The following is an 18,141-nucleotide window of genomic DNA, read 5'->3' as shown; positions in this document are numbered from 1 at the left end:
TTTATTCCTGTCACAAGCAATGTAAACATCCCTTGTGACAGCAATAGGCAGTGACAGATACTCTTTATGGAGAGATCGGGGGTCTAAAAGACCCCTGACCCCTCCACTGCACTTCAATATATTCAAAATTCCGAAAACTGCATTTTTGAATACTGTCACTTTTGAAATTTGGCGCCTTTAGCAGCCGGGTAAACCCAGACGTGACGTCATGGACGCCGCCTCCGGGTTACGTCATCGGAGACCTGATCTAAGCCAAATCCGGCTTTGCTCGGGACTCTAACCAGCCGGTGGATGCGCCGGCTGGTTGCTCAGGTCTCCTGGTGGGACGGGAGACCTGGGCAGAGGTGGGGGGGGGGGGGACATCTGTATTCTGCTACATGTCTTTGGAAAAAAAAATCCTAATAAGTGTATGAAAATAGGTTTGTGTAAAAGTTATAGAGTCTACAAGCTAGGGTACGTTTCAATGAAAATTGATCAATCCTGATGTACTGACTACCTATCAAATTTCTTGAGGCTCTAAAATGTCAGTACAGTACAAATACCCCCCAAATGACCCCTTTTTGTAAATATGACAGTCCAAGATATTTACTAAGAAGCATAGTGAGTTTATTAAAGTTTCAATTTTTTGCCCACAATAGTTTGGTAATGAAGATTTTTTTTCCCCACAAAATTTTCATATTAACAAGTTATTTCTTACACATGGCAAAGATAAACTTGCAATTACACCACAAAATACATTCTGCTACTCCTCTTGAGTATAGCGATACCACATGTATGAGATTTTTGTACAGTCTGGTCAAATACAGAGGCCCAACATTCAAGTAGCACCGTCGGGCGCTCTAAAGGCATAAATTACACATTTCATTTCCTGAGTACCTATCACATTTTTGAAGGCCTTGGAGCACCAGGACAATGGAATTACCCACAAAATGACCCCCTTTTGGAAAGAAAACACCCCAAATGTATTTTCTATGAGGCATAATGAGTCTTTTGAACATGTTTTTGGAAAATGTGGGAAAGAAATTAAAATGTATTTTTTAAGACAAAGTTGTCATTTTTTTTTTTTAATATTTCTAAAACATAGCATGTACATACCAAGAATGACACCCTAAAAATACATTCTACTACTCCTCCTGAGTATGTCTATACCAAATGTCTGAAACTTTTCCACAGTCTGGCCACATACATAGGCCCAACACTCAAGTAGCACCTTCATGCTTCTAACACATAGCATGTACACACCAAGAATTACACCTCACAATACATTCTGCTGAGCAAAGGGTAAAAAAAAAGGATTACCTGTGGTTTTAGCAATAAGGAATACTGTCCCAGCACAGGAAAAGCATTGGTCCAGACAGCCAACAGAAATATCAAGGGAGTTGTCCAGTCAACATGCAGAGATATGCCAAAGTATTGGTCCTGGCAGTGGTTTAGGTAGCAGGCATAGGCATGGCCGGGTTCAGTGGCAGGCAGAGACATGGCCAGTTCAGGTGGCAGGCAAAGGCATGGCCAGTTCAGGTGGCAGGCAGAGGCATGGCCAGTTCAGGTGGCAGGCAGAGGCATGGCCAGTTCAGGTGACAGGCAGAGGCATGGCCAGTTCAGATGACAGCAGGAAGCACTATAAGGCTTAGGGCCTTGGTCAGGTAAGACCTGAGGATAGGGTTAGAGGCTTCTCCCATCCAAATCTCTTTGAAGCCTCTGGGTCTCCAGACCCTAATCTGAGAAAACCCAGAGAAAAAAAATGTATTCCACTCAGTAATTCTATTCTGGATCCCCTCACATATGTGAGACCCCTGTGCTCTCTTGAATCCCACTAATACAGTGGCAGGGCAAATGATCAGTTCAGGAGCAGGCAAAAAGCATGGTCATTTACCAGGCCGAGGTCAATCAACGTGTAAGGCAGAAACATGGTTGGCAGAGGCATAGTCGACAGTCCGGGTCATACACAGAAATAGCAGATGGTGGAAACTGGAAAAATGTTTTTACTTCACTAATAGTGTAGTGAAGTGTGATAAATCCAATAGCACTCTCCAATACAGAGGCCTGGCTGGGAGGGACAGTAGTATCGGGTGTCACGGGAAATTCCACTACTTGAACACACACAACAATTTTTTTGGGGGTTTGTGGCCTGTGTGGGTAGGAGGAAGGATATCGGGGAAGTGCCTTTTATGAAGTCTGGCTAATGTATTGGAGCAAATTTGTTCAGGGGCACAGCCGTGGGAATAGAGAAGGGCTGTGATAATGTTATCTTGAAATTTTAGATAACATTCGAGATTTTTGGGTGCACCTGGAAAAAATAACATATGAATTGAACAGGGCTAGTTGAATCAAATAAATGGCGACTTTCTTAGACCAAAACAGTGATCTCCTGGTGGCCAAGTAGGGCTGCATCAGCTGGTCCTTCATATACACCCCCCCAAAGACCCCGGCCTTTGGTTATATTCATGTATGAAAAAACTGAAGATAGGCTCTCTAAGACAGTGTTTCTCAACTCCGGTCCTCAGTGCACACTAACAGACCAGATTTTAAGTATTACCTTAGGGAGATATGCAGACTAGAATACTGCAATCAATGAGCAGCAAATTATATCACCTGTGATGTATTTTAGTTTTCTTGCAAACCTGGCCTGTTAGTGTGCCCTGAGGACCGGAGTTGAGAAACACTGCTCTAAGATATACCCCTACTCTCACATAAATTGGTGACAAAAATGACTTAAAATTGGTGGGAGTATGTCGGTAAAGTAACTACTAGAAACACTGAAATAAAAACCTGATTTATACTTAAACACCAAACACAGCAGAATACTGTATACTGTAAATATATATATATATATGAACAATACTCACTGGGCTACAAAAAATGTATCTTTATTGGAAGGCTTCCTTGCACATGCAGGTATATTAATGCATCTCCCAAATGTCCATAGTTCTATTGGAACTATGGACTATGGACATTTGGAAGATGCATTCATCAAAAATGATGGCTTCAACGTCTTTATGAACTTCACTAGATGGATGAGTATACTGCTATTTACCTATCTTACAAATTTAGCCATCCAACTGTGTGACCTGAGGGTCCTTTTTTTTGATCGTTTGGATGATACCTAATGGATTAATGTACCTTTATGTGTCCCACTTATAAGAAGCTTAGTACACAAAGATCAAGTGGGTTTTACCCCATGTTACCAAGCCAGCGATAACATCAGACAAGTAATCTTATTACAACATCTAGCTAAAACCCACAAAATACCCCTACATCTGTTCTCGCTTGATATTAAAAAAAGCATTTGACACTGTCTCATGGTCCTACTTGCACTTTATTCTTCAGAATTGGCCCCAATTTTATGAGATGGATAGCTTCTTTATATGATCACCGTCAAGCATATGTCTAATACTCTGGTTTTCCTTTGGATTGATTCCCTATCATGCAAGGTACTAGGCAGGGCTGTCCGTTTTCCCTCTTGATTTTTGAGCCCCTTGCGATGCTGTTCCGTGCTAACTCAAATATCAAAGGTTTAGAACTTGTTTCTTCTCATCATAAGTTGTGCTTATTCGTAGATGATGCTTTGCTATTTATCACCTCTCCACGTATCACTGAATTCAATTACTAGATGGTTTTGCTTCATGCCTGGGCTAGAAGTCAATCCATGTAATGTAAGTCTAAGGCTCTCAATGTGTCTTTGCCTCAGGACGAGGTCAATTTTCTCCAGGATACCTTTCAGTTTCAGTGGTCTACTTCCTCAATTCCCTACTTGGGAATTAAGCTAACAAGCTGTCCCTCTAACCTTTACACAGCAAATTACCTTCCCATGCTGTCATTCTTAATGGCTACTTGGCAACCACTGTATGGCTTGGCTGCATAACATCAGTCAAGATGACATTATTGCCCAAAACTCTAAATCTTTTCAGAGTCCTCCCAGTTGCAATTCCATCCTACTTTTTTCGTGCTCTACAAACCCGTGTACACACAAGTACAGTATACTGTATCTGGGGCTCCAATAAAGCCTAGGGTCCCTAGAACAGTATTGCTATGGAGGAAACTACTCAGGGGTTTGGGAGTTCCCAATTTCTTATGATACTACCATGGGGCTCAATTAGCCCAGATCGCACTCTACCATGCAACTACAGAGTTGTCATTATGGGTGGGCCTCGAAGCAATTGATCTATACCCTCTGTCTTTCACCAACCTGCTGTGGATGACTTGTTCTGATCGTGGGCTTTTAGTTTACCCGATAACCCAAGCATTTTGGTCCTTTCAAATTAGTGTCTCCTCACACTCCTTTACTCTCTTCCTTTAATTACCTGGCCTTCTATCCAGCCTACTCTGACCCTATCCCATTCCAACTCTGGCAAACCTTAGGTTTAACCCGTATAAGTGATCTTGTGACAGATACCGGTTTGCTTCCCTACAAGAACAAGTTCAAATACTAACCAGGAAATTTTTTAGATATCTCCATATTGCCCACATTTTTTCACAATGTACACACGAACGCACTCTTTCCTTACTAGCCTATCCCTCTATGAAGGCATATGTAATTCAGACCCACATGCTCCGGGCTTTATATCTCGTTTTTGCACCCACCTTACGTCCCTTCCAGCAGCTATGCTGTCTTACATAGGACAATTGTCCAAAGACCTTGGGGTTGACCTGGAAGTGGAAGAATTGAATGATATCTGGGTGGTCACTAAATCTTTTTCTCAAAACATCCTAGCTCTTAAAACAAACTATAAAGTGATCATGCAATGGTATTTGGTCCTGGTAAGGATCTCCAAATTTTTACCAGGTTACCCTTCTGTGTGTTTTTGTACTTGTGGTCAACAGGGCACACATGCTCAAATTTGGTGGACTTTTCCTATTGTGCAGCAATTTTGGATAGAAATGTTCAGAATTGCCTCCTCCCTGGTTAGTATCAGGTCAGGATTTCCAATCTACAGTTAAGCTAGTGTCATATAAAATTAATTGTCATTAGACTGGGTAGGTGTTAAGGCAGCACATAGATGAATTGAAGTTCAGATGTTTCAGGAAGTAAAATTTAGACTTCTAGAAGACTTACTTCAGAATCACAGAGGGTGTTTTAGGGTGCCCTTGAGCCCTTGTGCCCCTATGAGTCTGGATATGTGCTGGCCATTAAAGGATGGACTGAAGCAGGGCCTGCCTGGAATGTGATCTTTAGGTACTGGGCTCTGCCAGTGGAGCTTTCCAGACCAGAGTGTATTGTGTTCATCAGCCACAGGGAGCTCTAAGGGTTCAGAGCCATGGTGTGACCCAGTCTCTGAAGGCCATCAACCTGCAGTTTCTACTTTAAACCTTGTAACCAGGTAAAGGGTTAATTTTGCTTTTTGTTGCATTTTCTGTACCCCAAGAAACATAATCTGTAATTGCTTAGGTTGCCCGTACCTCAGGACCTCTGTCCTCCTATGTTTCTCTCACTTCTTTTTTTTTTTTTTTTTTTTTACAATGGGAGTCTATTGATATTAGGATCATTTCACTCTTTTTCGGTTGAAGCATAGATATCTTCAGGTATGATTCTAATAGTAAGATTTTCACATCTTTTGAATTTCCCAGTGGCTGTTGCCCAACCTTCAGTTGGACTTTCCGTCAGTCTAAGTTTGGCTACAATTAGACGATAACAAAAACAAAAAGATTTTTGTGCTTACTATACTTCTTGAAATCCCTTAAAGGACACAGGTCCCACACCTCTTTTTATTGGCCTATCTCTTTGTGATAAAATTAAAGCATGACAGTTAGGGGTATGGCTACATTTCATTGTTTTTTGTCTGTTTGCCAGTGTCCTCCTATGTAGGCTATTGCATATAACCCATCAGTCTAAGGGTCACAATTTCATAAAACCCATTAGTCTAAGGGTCACCATACTAGTTACAATCTGACTATGTATTATAAGGACCTACCTAATCTATCCAATCAGACAAGCCCTTGCATTACATAATTGTTGGTAGATCCAAAGGAGACTTTGCGATTAGATTGTAACGTGTGGTGACCATTAGAATATGTACAAATTCCGTGTCCCCCAGTTGACATTAAAAAAAGATTTTACAGTAAATACAAAAATCTTATATTTTTAGTGATGCTTTGTATGGCTATATGACTGTATGGCTGCACCATTGTCACAAAGCTATGTATTAAGCACCAAACAGAATTCACCAACATAGAGGATATTTGTGCCTGGGCAAAAATTATTTTAACTTGGCCACCTGGAGAGGAGCGCCAACAATATTGTCATGTTGTCGCAGGCATCGACCAGAAGGTCTGCTCTTGGATATGGAACTGGTTAAAGGGGCGTGTCCAAAGGGTGGTAATAAATAACGCATATTCAGATTGATCTGGGGCGGAAAGTGGGATCCCCCAAGGCTCAGTCCTGGGACCAATCTTGTTCAATTTATTCATAAATAGCATTGAGGATGGGATCAGTAGCTCGATTTTAGTTTTTGCAGATGACACAAAATTAAGCAGGGCAATAACTTCACATTATGAGGCAGAAATCTCACAGAATGACTTGAGCAAAATCGCAGAGTGGGCAACTACATGGCAAATGAGGTTTAATGTGGAGAAATGTAAGGTATTGCATTTGGGGACAAAAAACATAAAAGCACAATACACTTTAGGGGGGAACCTCTGGGGGGAATCAAAAATGGAGAAAGATCTGGGGGTCTTAGTAGAAGACCTGGTCCGACCGCATCTGGAGTATTCTGTCCATTTCTGGTCGCCAGTCCTCAGGAGGGATATGTTGGAGCTGGAGAGAGTCCAGAGAAGGGCAATAAAACTAATTAGGGGATTGGAGGACCTTAATTATAAAGAGCGTGTGCAATCACTTGATTTATTCTCCCTGGAGAAGAGACGCCTGAGAAGGGACATGATAGCAATTTATAAATATCTCAATGGTGATCTCAGCATAGAAAAAAAGCTATTCAGTCGAAAGGATTGCATGAGGACTCGGGGGCATACAATGCGATTGGAGGAGAAGCATTTTAACCTCAGGCAACGTGGGTAGTTCTTTACTGTTAGGGCTACAAGATTGTGGAATTCTCTACCACAAGAGGTGGTTTCTGCAGGAAGTATGGTGGCTTTCAAAAGACTCTTAGATGTACATCTCAAGGAGAAAAACATTCAGGGGTATGAGAGATGATTACGGCCACACACACCTACACAGGTTGAACTGGATGGAATATTCAAACTCACCTACTATTGATGTATGTAACTATGTATGTAAGATAGACTTAGCTTAGCAATAGCATGCAATGTCAAGCTGCAACTGCCAAAGCCGGCAGAATATTAGCATGCATAAGGAAGGGGATGTTTTCCAGAGATAAAACTATAATCCTACCACTGTATAAAACACTGGTCCGGCCACATCTGAAGTATTCTGTCCAGTTCTGGTTGCCAGTCCCCAGAAGGGATGTGTTGGAGCTGAGAAGAGTCCAGAGAAGAGCAACTAAACTGATTAGGGGATTGGAGGACCTTAATTACGAAGAGCGCTTACAAACGCTTGATTTATTCTCCCTGGAGAAGAGACACCTGAGAGGGGACATGATAGCGATTTATAAATACCTCAACGGTGATATCAACATAGAAAAAAATTTAATTCAGTCACAAGGAATGCATGAGGACACGAGGCCATACAATGCGATTAGAGGAGAAGCGTTTTAACCTCAGGCTACGCAGTGAATTCTTTACAATAAGGGCTACTAGACTGTGGAATTCTCTACCACAAATGGTAGTTACTGCGAGGAGTATGGCTACATTTAAAAGACTCTTGGATGTACACCTCAAGGATCAAAACATTCAGAGGTATGGGAGGTAATTATGGCCACACACACCTACTGAACTGGTTGGACTATTGTCTTTATTCAACCTCAACTACTATGTAACTATGTAACTATGTTAGCACGTGGCTTAGCAGGAACATCTGTATGAGTATGGAAGCAATAGGGTTATGTAGTTGCTCTCCATAATTATGAAGCCCCATAAAAAAAAGCCATCACCATCTTCATCTCTCTCATATTTGAACAAAATGTAATAGAGATACGTAGATGATAACAAATCAGTGACCATAGGATCTATTTTTAATACTTTTAATAAAATAATTAACTGTAATATCTTATTATGGTTTCAGAGTAAGAAGGTTTGGTTTCCTTAAAAATCCCCATTTTGTTATTGGAGTGTGGTGGTATATTATAATGATTGGGTTATGGACATCCTTTTCTTCTTCAAACATGCTCAATTTACAAAATTTAATATAAGGATTTAATAGGAAAAACACGAAATATTTGGACCTGAAGGCCGCACGATAAATGCCAGAGATGTACAGAAACTTCCTTTATACATTGTGCATTAATAGATGATTGCGGTTAAATACAACTTCACTAAGCTCCTTTAGTAAAACAATCTCATGGTGAGGGGAATGCTAATAGTTTTAGGAGGGGCCACACAGAATGAAGAAAGGATATTCCCGTGTAAACAGAAATGCTTGAAAATAGTTTTTTTTGTTTAACTGTGCGCCTCTTTAAAATTGCCAGGGCAGGGCAAAAATTAAAATCAAATGCCTATCTCAGCAAGTGCTATAAATGACATAATACATTAATCATGCATATTTTATTTTTATTTTTTACAGGTCTGGCAGCGTCAAAAACCACTGGCATGAGATTTTCTCCTTTGTGGAAAGTCTTACGGAAAAATTTACAAGGTATATATTAAACAATACATGCATCTTTAGTCTAATGTCTGTAGTAGCATTTCACAACATTGAGAATAATTTTTTTATGAGTTGTTTTTTTTTTCTTTTTTAATGGCTACCTTTTATAAAATTAGATATGAGAAAACATTCATAAATTTGCTCTGAGCACAATCCACTATGTGAAAATCTGTTATCCGTTTTGAATGTGAATTGCAGGCCTGGCAAGGGAAATGGCTTTACCAGCAGATGATCAGTGCTCCCTGCTGATAAAAATCACTATCTAATTATGGTATGATTAGACTGAAAATAATCACATGCAGTATAGACTGTGCAGTAAGCTTTCATATTCCACCTTTCCTTGATTAATATGCCTGAATGTGCATTTACTGGATCGGTAATACAAAGCCTTAGTTATACTTGCATACTCAGGGCCGCTGATAGGGGGGGACCACCAGCCCTCTTGTAGGGGGCCCAAGCACACTGGGGGGCACACACAGAGATGGGGATTAGTGATGGACAACAAATACAGAAATCTTCCTCCAGCACCTGAATCTGATCTGTCCCTCTCCCTGCTATCAGCTTTTATCTGTTGAGAAAGAGACAGTTGTCCCTCACTAATCCCCCTCCCTTGTGTGGGCCCCCCTCCCAGCACAGGCTCTAATGTTATCTCTGCTCAGGAGTTTATTTGTAAATTGTAACTTTGTTTCTCTCTCTCTGTCTCTCTGATCACTGAGCTCCAACTGCCCAGCCTGTATATTTTTCTCATCTCATCTTCTTTTTTATTTAACATAGTTTTTTTTTTTTTAGATTTAGCAGGAATTATGAGAATTATGTTATATTTGTGTCTGATAATAGTGATTTTGTTGTAATTTTAGCTAAATATATCTTTAATATTTTCTTGGGGGGGGCCCTGCCAGGTAGTCTGTACGGGGCCCGCGATTTCTAACAGCAGCCCTGGGCATACTATTGCTGGTAATGGAAGTTATAATATGTTCAGTCATTATTCTAGCATGTTCTTTGTATTGTGAAATTTCTTTCAATAAAAATATATTGAAACTATTGCTGGTAACTCATTTATGTCAATAGTTGTGATGTTATAAGAGAAATAAGCTGGGAAAAAAAATGTTTTTGTACTTATTCTTTTTTTTTTTTCATTTTGTGCTTCAAAAAAGTCCCATGCTGAGGATGTCATTCATCGTCTTCTCTTCTCGAGCAACAACTATTATGAAATTAACAGAGAAAAGGTAACAAAATTCAAGAAAATATGGGCATTATGCCAATTTTGATCGAAATAGATTGATTGCTGCATCTTTTAAAATAAGCTTTATTGTCCGTTTTTAAAAAATGCACAAAACCAAGTGCAAACTTTTGTGGTCAACTCAATAGCGTATTCAAATGATTGCTGCATCTTAGCTGAACACATAACCTAGGCATGGAAATGAGAATACAAGTTCCTGCTCTTTTCTATTTTCACCTTGGAAATGTATAACCAAAATTGACGACTAGAGGAAGCATCCTGCTTGTTTTATAGGCAGAGCTCCCATTTGACTGTATTGTCAACCAATTGTAAGTCATAAAGGAAATGGATTGTATGTTATGTCAGCTGTCAAGGGCCTTCTGACACCTTGTCGTACCACTTAGTCAAGGAAATCTGTCAATGCCGAGTGTTGCCACCTGCTGACCAGAAAATACTTGTTGCCCGTTTGTCATTTGTCAGTTGCGTTGCTGATTTCAATGCTTTCTGTTTTTCTCCAGAACAAATAGATCAGGAATTATAATTTCACTGGTTTCTAGGTCAGTAACAGTGATGGCTGGTGCTCCAAGGGGCAGGGTGGGGGGCGTTAGATGGACCACACCATACCCCCCCTGGACCACACCAGCCCGCACCCTATACCCCCCCCCCCACCCAGTCGCTGGCTCACTCACCTTGAACATGTGGAAGGCAGGCGGCGGCAGCTTCTCCTCAGTCTCCTGCATCTCCTCCCTCCTCCTCCTCCTTGGCCAATGGCATGGCTTTTCTTTTCAGCCACTCGGGAAACGGGTCTCAGGACTTGCTTCCTGATTGACCAGGAGGAGGATCCGTGTGACAATAGCGAATGTTCATTTGCTATTGTCACACAACTGGGTGGGCTCAGGGCGCAGTGCTGTGCGCCCCAAGCCCACCCTTTTTAGAAGCCTATTAGAGCCTCTGGCTCTAATCACGTGCTTCAAAAAAAAAATTCCCATTGGAATCCATGCGCCCGGTGCTCTGCATGTAGATTAGAGGGCCGGACGCATGGATTGGGGGGGCGGTGCCCCTGCGCCCCCAATGGACGGGCTGCCACTGATCAGTAACATAAAAAGTATTAAACTCAATGGATCAGCATGATACTCGGGGATACAGAAATAGGTCAGCAATGACAGCTTACATTTTGGTCTTTGGTAGTTTACTTCATTGTATCTATAAGGTTCAGGGTTAGCAAGATACTTCTCCTGCGCTAAACACATAGCCACATGTGCCTAAAATTACCTATAGGGCAAATAAAGGTTGCAACACCGCTCCAGGTGATAAAATGACTGTACTGACTGATGGTGCTGGTCCAGTCTGTGAACTGGAAGACATTCAAAGTATGTGCAAAAGAGTTGACCGCACTCCAATCTTCAGAAGTATATCATGGTATCATATGCGCTTGGTTGGCCAGCAAACTCGCCTAACCTAAACCCCATAGAGAATCTGTGGGGTATAGTCAAGAGGAAAATGAGACACACCAGATCCAACCATGCAGAGGAGCAGCTGAAGGTGCTATCAAAGAAACCTGGGCTTCCACAACACCTCAGCAGTGCCACAGACTGATCGCCTACATGCCACGCTGCATTGATACAGTTATTTCATGCAAAAGGAGCCACGACCAAGTATTGGTGCATACTATACTGGACATGGACATACTTTTCAGTAAGCCAACGTTTCTGTATTAGAAAAAAAGGTGATAGAATGCGCTAACCAATCATATAGATTGCTGCACTTAGAACTCCCTGAATGACGGGAAAAAATATGTGTTGAAAAAATACTAGTGAGCTACCTTGAAACTAAAAATATCAGATAAATATCTGCAATTAATGTATTTTGTGAAAAAAACATGAATACATTGGAACGATAACACAAACTGTGTAACCATGCAGAGAGCAAAAAATTGAAACAATTTCATATAACCATAATAAAATCCTTAAGGAAGAGTCCCATGTGTAAATAGTGAAAAGAAAACAGTCCCAAACATGTGAAGAACTGCAAGTGTGCCCCCCACTGCCCCAAAACACCCACCCCCCATGTTGGGGGCATGTGGCTTGGTATGGTTCAGGAGGGGGTGTGCTCCATTCTCCCCCTCCCCCTTTCCTGACCTGCCAGGCTGCATGCCCTGATAAGGGTCTGGTATGGCTTTTGGGGGGGATGCCATGCTGTTTTTTTTTTGGCATGAGGCTCCCCTCTAAATTCATTATTCAGCTGTCAGCGGGGAAACCCATTGACAGCTGATGAGTCATCGGTTGTTGTGGATGCCGCGGCTGGCTTCCCGACCCCACTCCTTAACAGCCAGCTTACACTGCGCCCTGATTGGGCAAAGCTTTGCCCAAACAGGGCGCAGAATGCACTGTGCAGCACTCAGTGTATTGCAGGGAGTTCATCAGGGCGAACACCTGGTGAACACCCTGCAAATTCGGGTGTTCGGCGAACGACAGAACAGGCAAATGTTTGACCCGAATTCATGCTCGGCCGAACCTTTCATCCACCCCTAGCTGTAAGCCATGATCATCAAAATTAAAAGAAAGACATGCTCGAAATATATCACTCTGTATGTAAAGCATCTATATAATATATAGGTTTCACTTTTTGAATTTAATTACTGAAATAAATTAACTTTTTGGTGATATTCGAATTTTTTGAGATGTATGTGTATATGTAAGACTCTGCAAAAATTGACAGTGCTATATAAGTACCTATAATAAATAAAAAATAAATATCAATCCCGTAATGTTTCGTATTCAACTGTCTTGCAGAGAATTGATCCGTGAAGGCTTGAAGACTCTTCGAACCGAGGTGCCTGGAGGTGACACATTTATGCATGAAGGGTTTAAAAGGGTAAGTATAATAATAAACATCACACATGTGGTTACTAACGTAATAGGATATTGTGATATTGTAATAACAATGTTCATAATGTGTAAGGTGTAAACCATAGCTCCAATGTTGCACACAGCTAGCATACTGCAGCATTTTTTGTTTCTAAGGTTTAGGTTTGAGAATGAGATTTATAGGGCCACAAGCCCTATAAACAATGCTGTATTTTCAATTAATACAAATGTTGCAACTCTCGTGTTCTGAAACTGATGTTTAACATTATTTTTGTAAATGTACAAGTTTGCTGTTCTATATTTTGCATTACACACATTGAACTATAGATTCCAGTGGTATTTTACATGCAGTGGCTTTAGGTTTCGCCAAATTGTTTGGAAGGAGAAATATTTGTTAGACCCGAGAAAGGACTATAACATTTTGTTCTAGGACAGCTTGATTGCCCTACAAAGAGGCCTATTTTCCTTATATTTTAGAGATTTTGGTACAGTGTGTTTGAATTTGGTGTTGTGCTTAATCCACTCTTACAAGATATTGTCCAATGTACAAGGCCTGGCCCGGGTAAAATAGAATTGTGGTTGGACTTTGTCAGTAAAGGAGTCAAGTAAATCAGCAAACAGTTATAACACAGTGATCCAATCTCTTCAGAGACAACCAAGTAGTAATAAAATGTTAGAAGCAATTTCAAATGTAGTAGGCAATTTATATGTGGTGGACTTGTAGGTGGGGTGCAGCACGGTGCGGCGGGAATACCACAATCCCAGTGCAAGGAAAGAACTTGTATTTAAATAATGCAGAGACAATTTGCAAATAACCTGGTGGGAAGGCAGTCCGACAAGCATTACTCACGGTTCCAACAGCAGGTAGAGAGCAGAATGCAGCCAAACTGACAGCTTCTGTAGAGAGGGGAAGAATGTGGCCCGGCCGTCTTGTGCCCAAACAAGCAGGGGTTCAGAGAAGTTGCAAGCCCTGAGCTTTTCCTTCTCATCAGGAACCTTTCCCTGCTGCTAGTTCTGTCCCTACCAGGTAAGTACCTGTCCCTACTCTACTCACCGGTGCTAACTTTGATGTTAAATTTCAATTTAGTTTAAGTCATAGTCTTTTGACTAAAATGGCATTTTAGTTTTAGTCCTATTTTAGTCATCTGAATTGTTTTAGTTGTATTTTAGTAGACTAAAATTTTCAGTACATTTTAGTCTATTAAAATCTCCTATATTTTAGTCGACTAAATTCTCCATGTGACGGACCCCTGTACTTCTGAGGAGTATATCTGTCTGCTGCATGAGCTCCCTTGCCAAGTGCCAGGACAATACCCGATCCTGCAGCCCACCCAGTCACTAGTCAGGACAGAGTAGGGTTGATAAAAGCATAAGACTTTTTTGAAGAACAGATACAAGTATATATATCCCTGGATATATCCCCCTCCTTCTTTGCATAGAGACACAGGGCGGGGTAAACTGTACATCCAATACCGTGAGGCACAGGTACATTCAAACATTTCAACAAATCCTATCAACAAAAACTGGACATGCAGCCAATTTTGTCAGTGGGAAGGACATTTCGAGGAAACTTTCCCCTTTCTTACTCTACCTCTGGTCTTTGTGCTTGGAATATGCATAATACAAACAGCGAAGAGGGCAGGGTAGCATTAGTGACCGGCATTAACCCCATAGGCCTGGCTGGAAGAAGTGTGGCTGACCGGTACCTTAGGAACATGGTACGGCGGCCACACTTTAGATCTATGCAACAAAATGCTATATGGCCAGTGACAGCAATGTTATGTCCCATGTCAGTGTTCTAAACATAGACAACCTGGCTGGTTCGGGAGGTCAGTATCCCAGTGAAGAAAAGGATGTTGGGACAGATGCTAAATGGGACTGGTACTGTCACACTCCAGTACATTTTAGCTGACTAAAATCGAATGGGTTTAGTTAAATTGTAATGCATTATTTAAGCATTTCTCTAGAATTTCCAAACTCATTATATACTCCTTGAATAAAAATCTAATAACATGTTATTATTTAAGGTATAATGGTTTGAACATGCAGTAAAAACACAGATTTAGCCATTGTGATATACTGTATGTAGCACTGCTCCCTTGAGGACTGCTGAATTCTTCACCTTTTTGGGTCCCTCTGGGTTACCGTTAGCAACTGTATGCCCAAACCTCCCACTTTACTTTCCAGCCCAGATGAGTCTAGGGGTTGTGGTTGTGTTTGTTGTCTTATTATAAATAGGGATGGGAGAAGGGATAGAGTGGGATACTCCAGAATTGAACTATTCACAGTTGACGAGGGCTCCTATCTGAGGATGCAGCAAAGCTGCAGATTTACCTTGCCACTAGATGAATTTAAGGTAAAGTCTCTGTTATGAAACTTGATTGAGCAACTATCTTTCATTCCACCAGCTGGTCCCCTAACAGGTCAGGCCCTCAGACATGATCCCCTGTACTCACAATACTGTTTTTCCAGGTTCTCCAGTGTCTCAACCCCTCTAGTCAGCTCTCCTGGACCACTGGGTTCAGCTCCTTCCTTCTGGTTTACCAGGCTGACTGCCTGTGACCACATGCCACCAATGTAAAGGAGGAGACAGCTGTCACCCTACCTCCGGGACTCTGCTCACCAGCCAAAGACCCCAAGCACATATGCTCCTGACTTTTATACCACACCCCACAATGCACCGAGACAGCAGTCTGTGCCAATCACTGGGGCTGTATCAAAGCCTGTGTACCCATCAGTCCGGTTTCCTCCACTGTCCAATATGCCTCCCTATTGGACCAGTGTGAAACACTCCCCTAGACCAGATGAATCACACACTGAGTACCATGAGTCATAGTCTTTTGACTAAAATTACATTTTAGTTTAGGTTGTATTTTAGTCATCTGATTTGTTTTAGTAATTTTTTAGTCAACCCAAATAGTAAAAAATATTTTCGAGATATAATTAACACTGCTACCAAGTCCCAAAAGTGTGCCAACGCCGGGGAGCCAGGGCCTTAAAAAGGCTCTGCCTGACCCAAGATGGCTGCCAAAGTCACATGCGGTGGCAGCATCCAATGGGATAGCTTCCCCAATGACCCAGAAAACCAAAGAGGAACCCTGTTTCTCCTGACTTCCTCTCCAACTGCAGTGCCACTCCAGTGGAGAACGTAGACTGCACTTGCCTACAGACTTTTATTACTTCTAGTGAAAATTCTAACTCTGCCTTTCTTCTCTACAACTCCAAGAAACAATGCTCAGTCCCAGCTCTGTTCTGCACAGTATCTCACATTGCTGCTTTATCTTGAGTAGTTATAGGCTCAAAGGCTGTATTCTCTGAGGTCTGACTAGCAAAAAGGCAAATAAAAGAGATACAAGCTCTTCCCCATCATTAGAGGGACTTCCACCCTGTGACAGACAGATAATTAGCAGCCTGGTTCTCTATGGGCACACTGAACCTATTTCTCTGTGAAACGGCTGCTGTCCCTCCCTTCTCCCCCTCTGTCTTTCTCATTGGCTGACAGTGCTCCTGAGAGCAAGTTAGGCAGGCTCCATCCACTGCTGCAGCAGCCCCTAAAGCAGACCTTCATCCATGGAAATATGTTTTCCTTCCTGGCTCCTCCCTCCCCCCCATTACACATCACGAAAATGCTCCCTCACTTCTGCAATGGTTACGTAACTTTCAAGAGCTGCAGCCCAGCAGCTCCTTGCCTAGGAGAGAATGATGTAGGCAAACCCCCCCTCCAACCAATGGCGGCAGTGGCAGATGGACCCCCCTCCAATCACTCCAGCGGCAGAAGGACCCCGGACTCAGACTCCCCACGCCAGTTTACTTACCATGCTCCACGGGACTGACAGACAGCGGCTTCCCCCTCAGTCCCCATGTTCCCTCTTGGTGGCTGTCTTCTCCCACCTTGGCCAATATGATGCCTTCTCCTTTTGGCCAATTGGGAAACAGGTCTCAGGACCCACTTCTTGTTTGGCCGAGAGGAGAATCAGTGTGACAATAGCGAATATTCATTTGCTATTGTCACACAACTGGGTGGGCTCAGGGCGCAGTGCTCTGCGCCCCGAGCCTACACTTTTTTAAAGCCTATTAGAGTCTCTGGCTCTAATCACGTGCTTAAAAAAAAAAACCCCATTGGAGTCCATGCGTCCGGTGCCCCGCATGTCGATTAGGGGGCTAGACGCATGGAGGGGGGGTGGTGCCCCTGCGCCCCTAATGGACGGGCCACCACTGCCTCCAACCATCCTCTTTGTCACACATCCCATGACACAATGTTTTGCTGTGGGGTGCATGCATGCCATTGAATTGCACACACATGATGGTGCTCTCTTAGAACTGTTATAGACCTGGCAGCATGTCTGCACACATGCAGGATATTTTTCCGCTTATGCAAATACAGCGCAGATCTCTGCAAGACAACAGATGCCAAGAACCAGCTGCACATGTGCATATGTTCGGGATTCCCCATGCATGGATAGATATGCCACAGGCAGGGCTTTTTTTCAGCAGGAGTGCGGGGAAATGCAGTTCCGACACATGTAATGGCAAGAGGTGCTGGGGTGTGCTGCAGGGTCTATTGCTTCTGGCTGCTGGGGAATCTATTATCCCTGGAGGGGATCTAGTTTTGCAAGGGAATGGAGAGTCTATTGTTGCTGGGGAGGTCTGTTGTTGTTGGTGGGGGATCTATTGTTTCTGGGGGGTCCGTTGTTGCTTGGAGGGATCCACTGTTGAGGAAGGGGTCAATTGTTGTTGGCTGGGGAAGATCTGTTGTTGCTGCCAGGGGTCTATTATTGCTGGCAGGTATTTTGTTATGGATGCTCCATTGCTGCTGGGGGAATCTATTGTTGCTGTTAGGTCCATTGTTGTCGACTGCCGGAGGGTCTGCTAATGCTGTCTGTGAGGTATTTGTTGTTGCTGCTGGGTCTCTAGTGTTGCAGTGGGTGTACTTTGTTGCAGGTGATCCGTTGGTGATCTATTTTTGTTGGCTGCAGGGGATCTTTTTTACTGCTTTTCTTGCTATTAGCAAATCCCATTCAAAATACTGTATACCAAAAATGTTACTTGGTTCTGTATTCTTTAACCACTTAAGGACCGGAAGGTTTTACCCCCCCCCCCCCCCCCCTAATGACCAGGCCATTTTTTGCAATTTGGCACTGCGTGATTTTAACTGGTAATCTTGCAGTCATGCAATGCTGTACCCAAACAAAAGTTATGTCCTTTTTTTTTACTCCACAAATAGGGATTTCGTTTGCTGGTATTTGATCACCACTGGGATTTTTATTTTTAGCGATACAAACAAAAAAAGAGTGATTATTTTGAGAAAAAAATGAAAATTTTTACTTTTGCTTATAAAAAATATC

General features: G+C 42.3%; 1 protein-coding gene across 1 annotated transcript in view; it reads left to right on the top strand.

Moving 5' to 3' along the window:
* The window catches only part of ANTXRL (ANTXR like), a 237,486-nt gene that overhangs the window by 73,113 nt on the left and 146,232 nt on the right, over positions 1-18,141 (top strand). Inside the window, exons 2-4 of the mRNA XM_082268219.1 lie at positions 8,630-8,701; positions 9,865-9,936; positions 12,722-12,803. Coding sequence (XP_082124345.1) covers positions 8,630-8,701; positions 9,865-9,936; positions 12,722-12,803 — 226 coding nt within the window. The remainder of the gene's footprint in view (positions 1-8,629; positions 8,702-9,864; positions 9,937-12,721; positions 12,804-18,141) is intronic.

Source organism: Pelophylax lessonae, assembly GCF_965119305.1.
Source record: "Pelophylax lessonae genome assembly, chromosome: 9".
Classification (NCBI taxonomy): Eukaryota; Metazoa; Chordata; class Amphibia; order Anura; family Ranidae; genus Pelophylax; species Pelophylax lessonae.
This window is presented reverse-complemented; position numbering and strand designations above follow the sequence as displayed.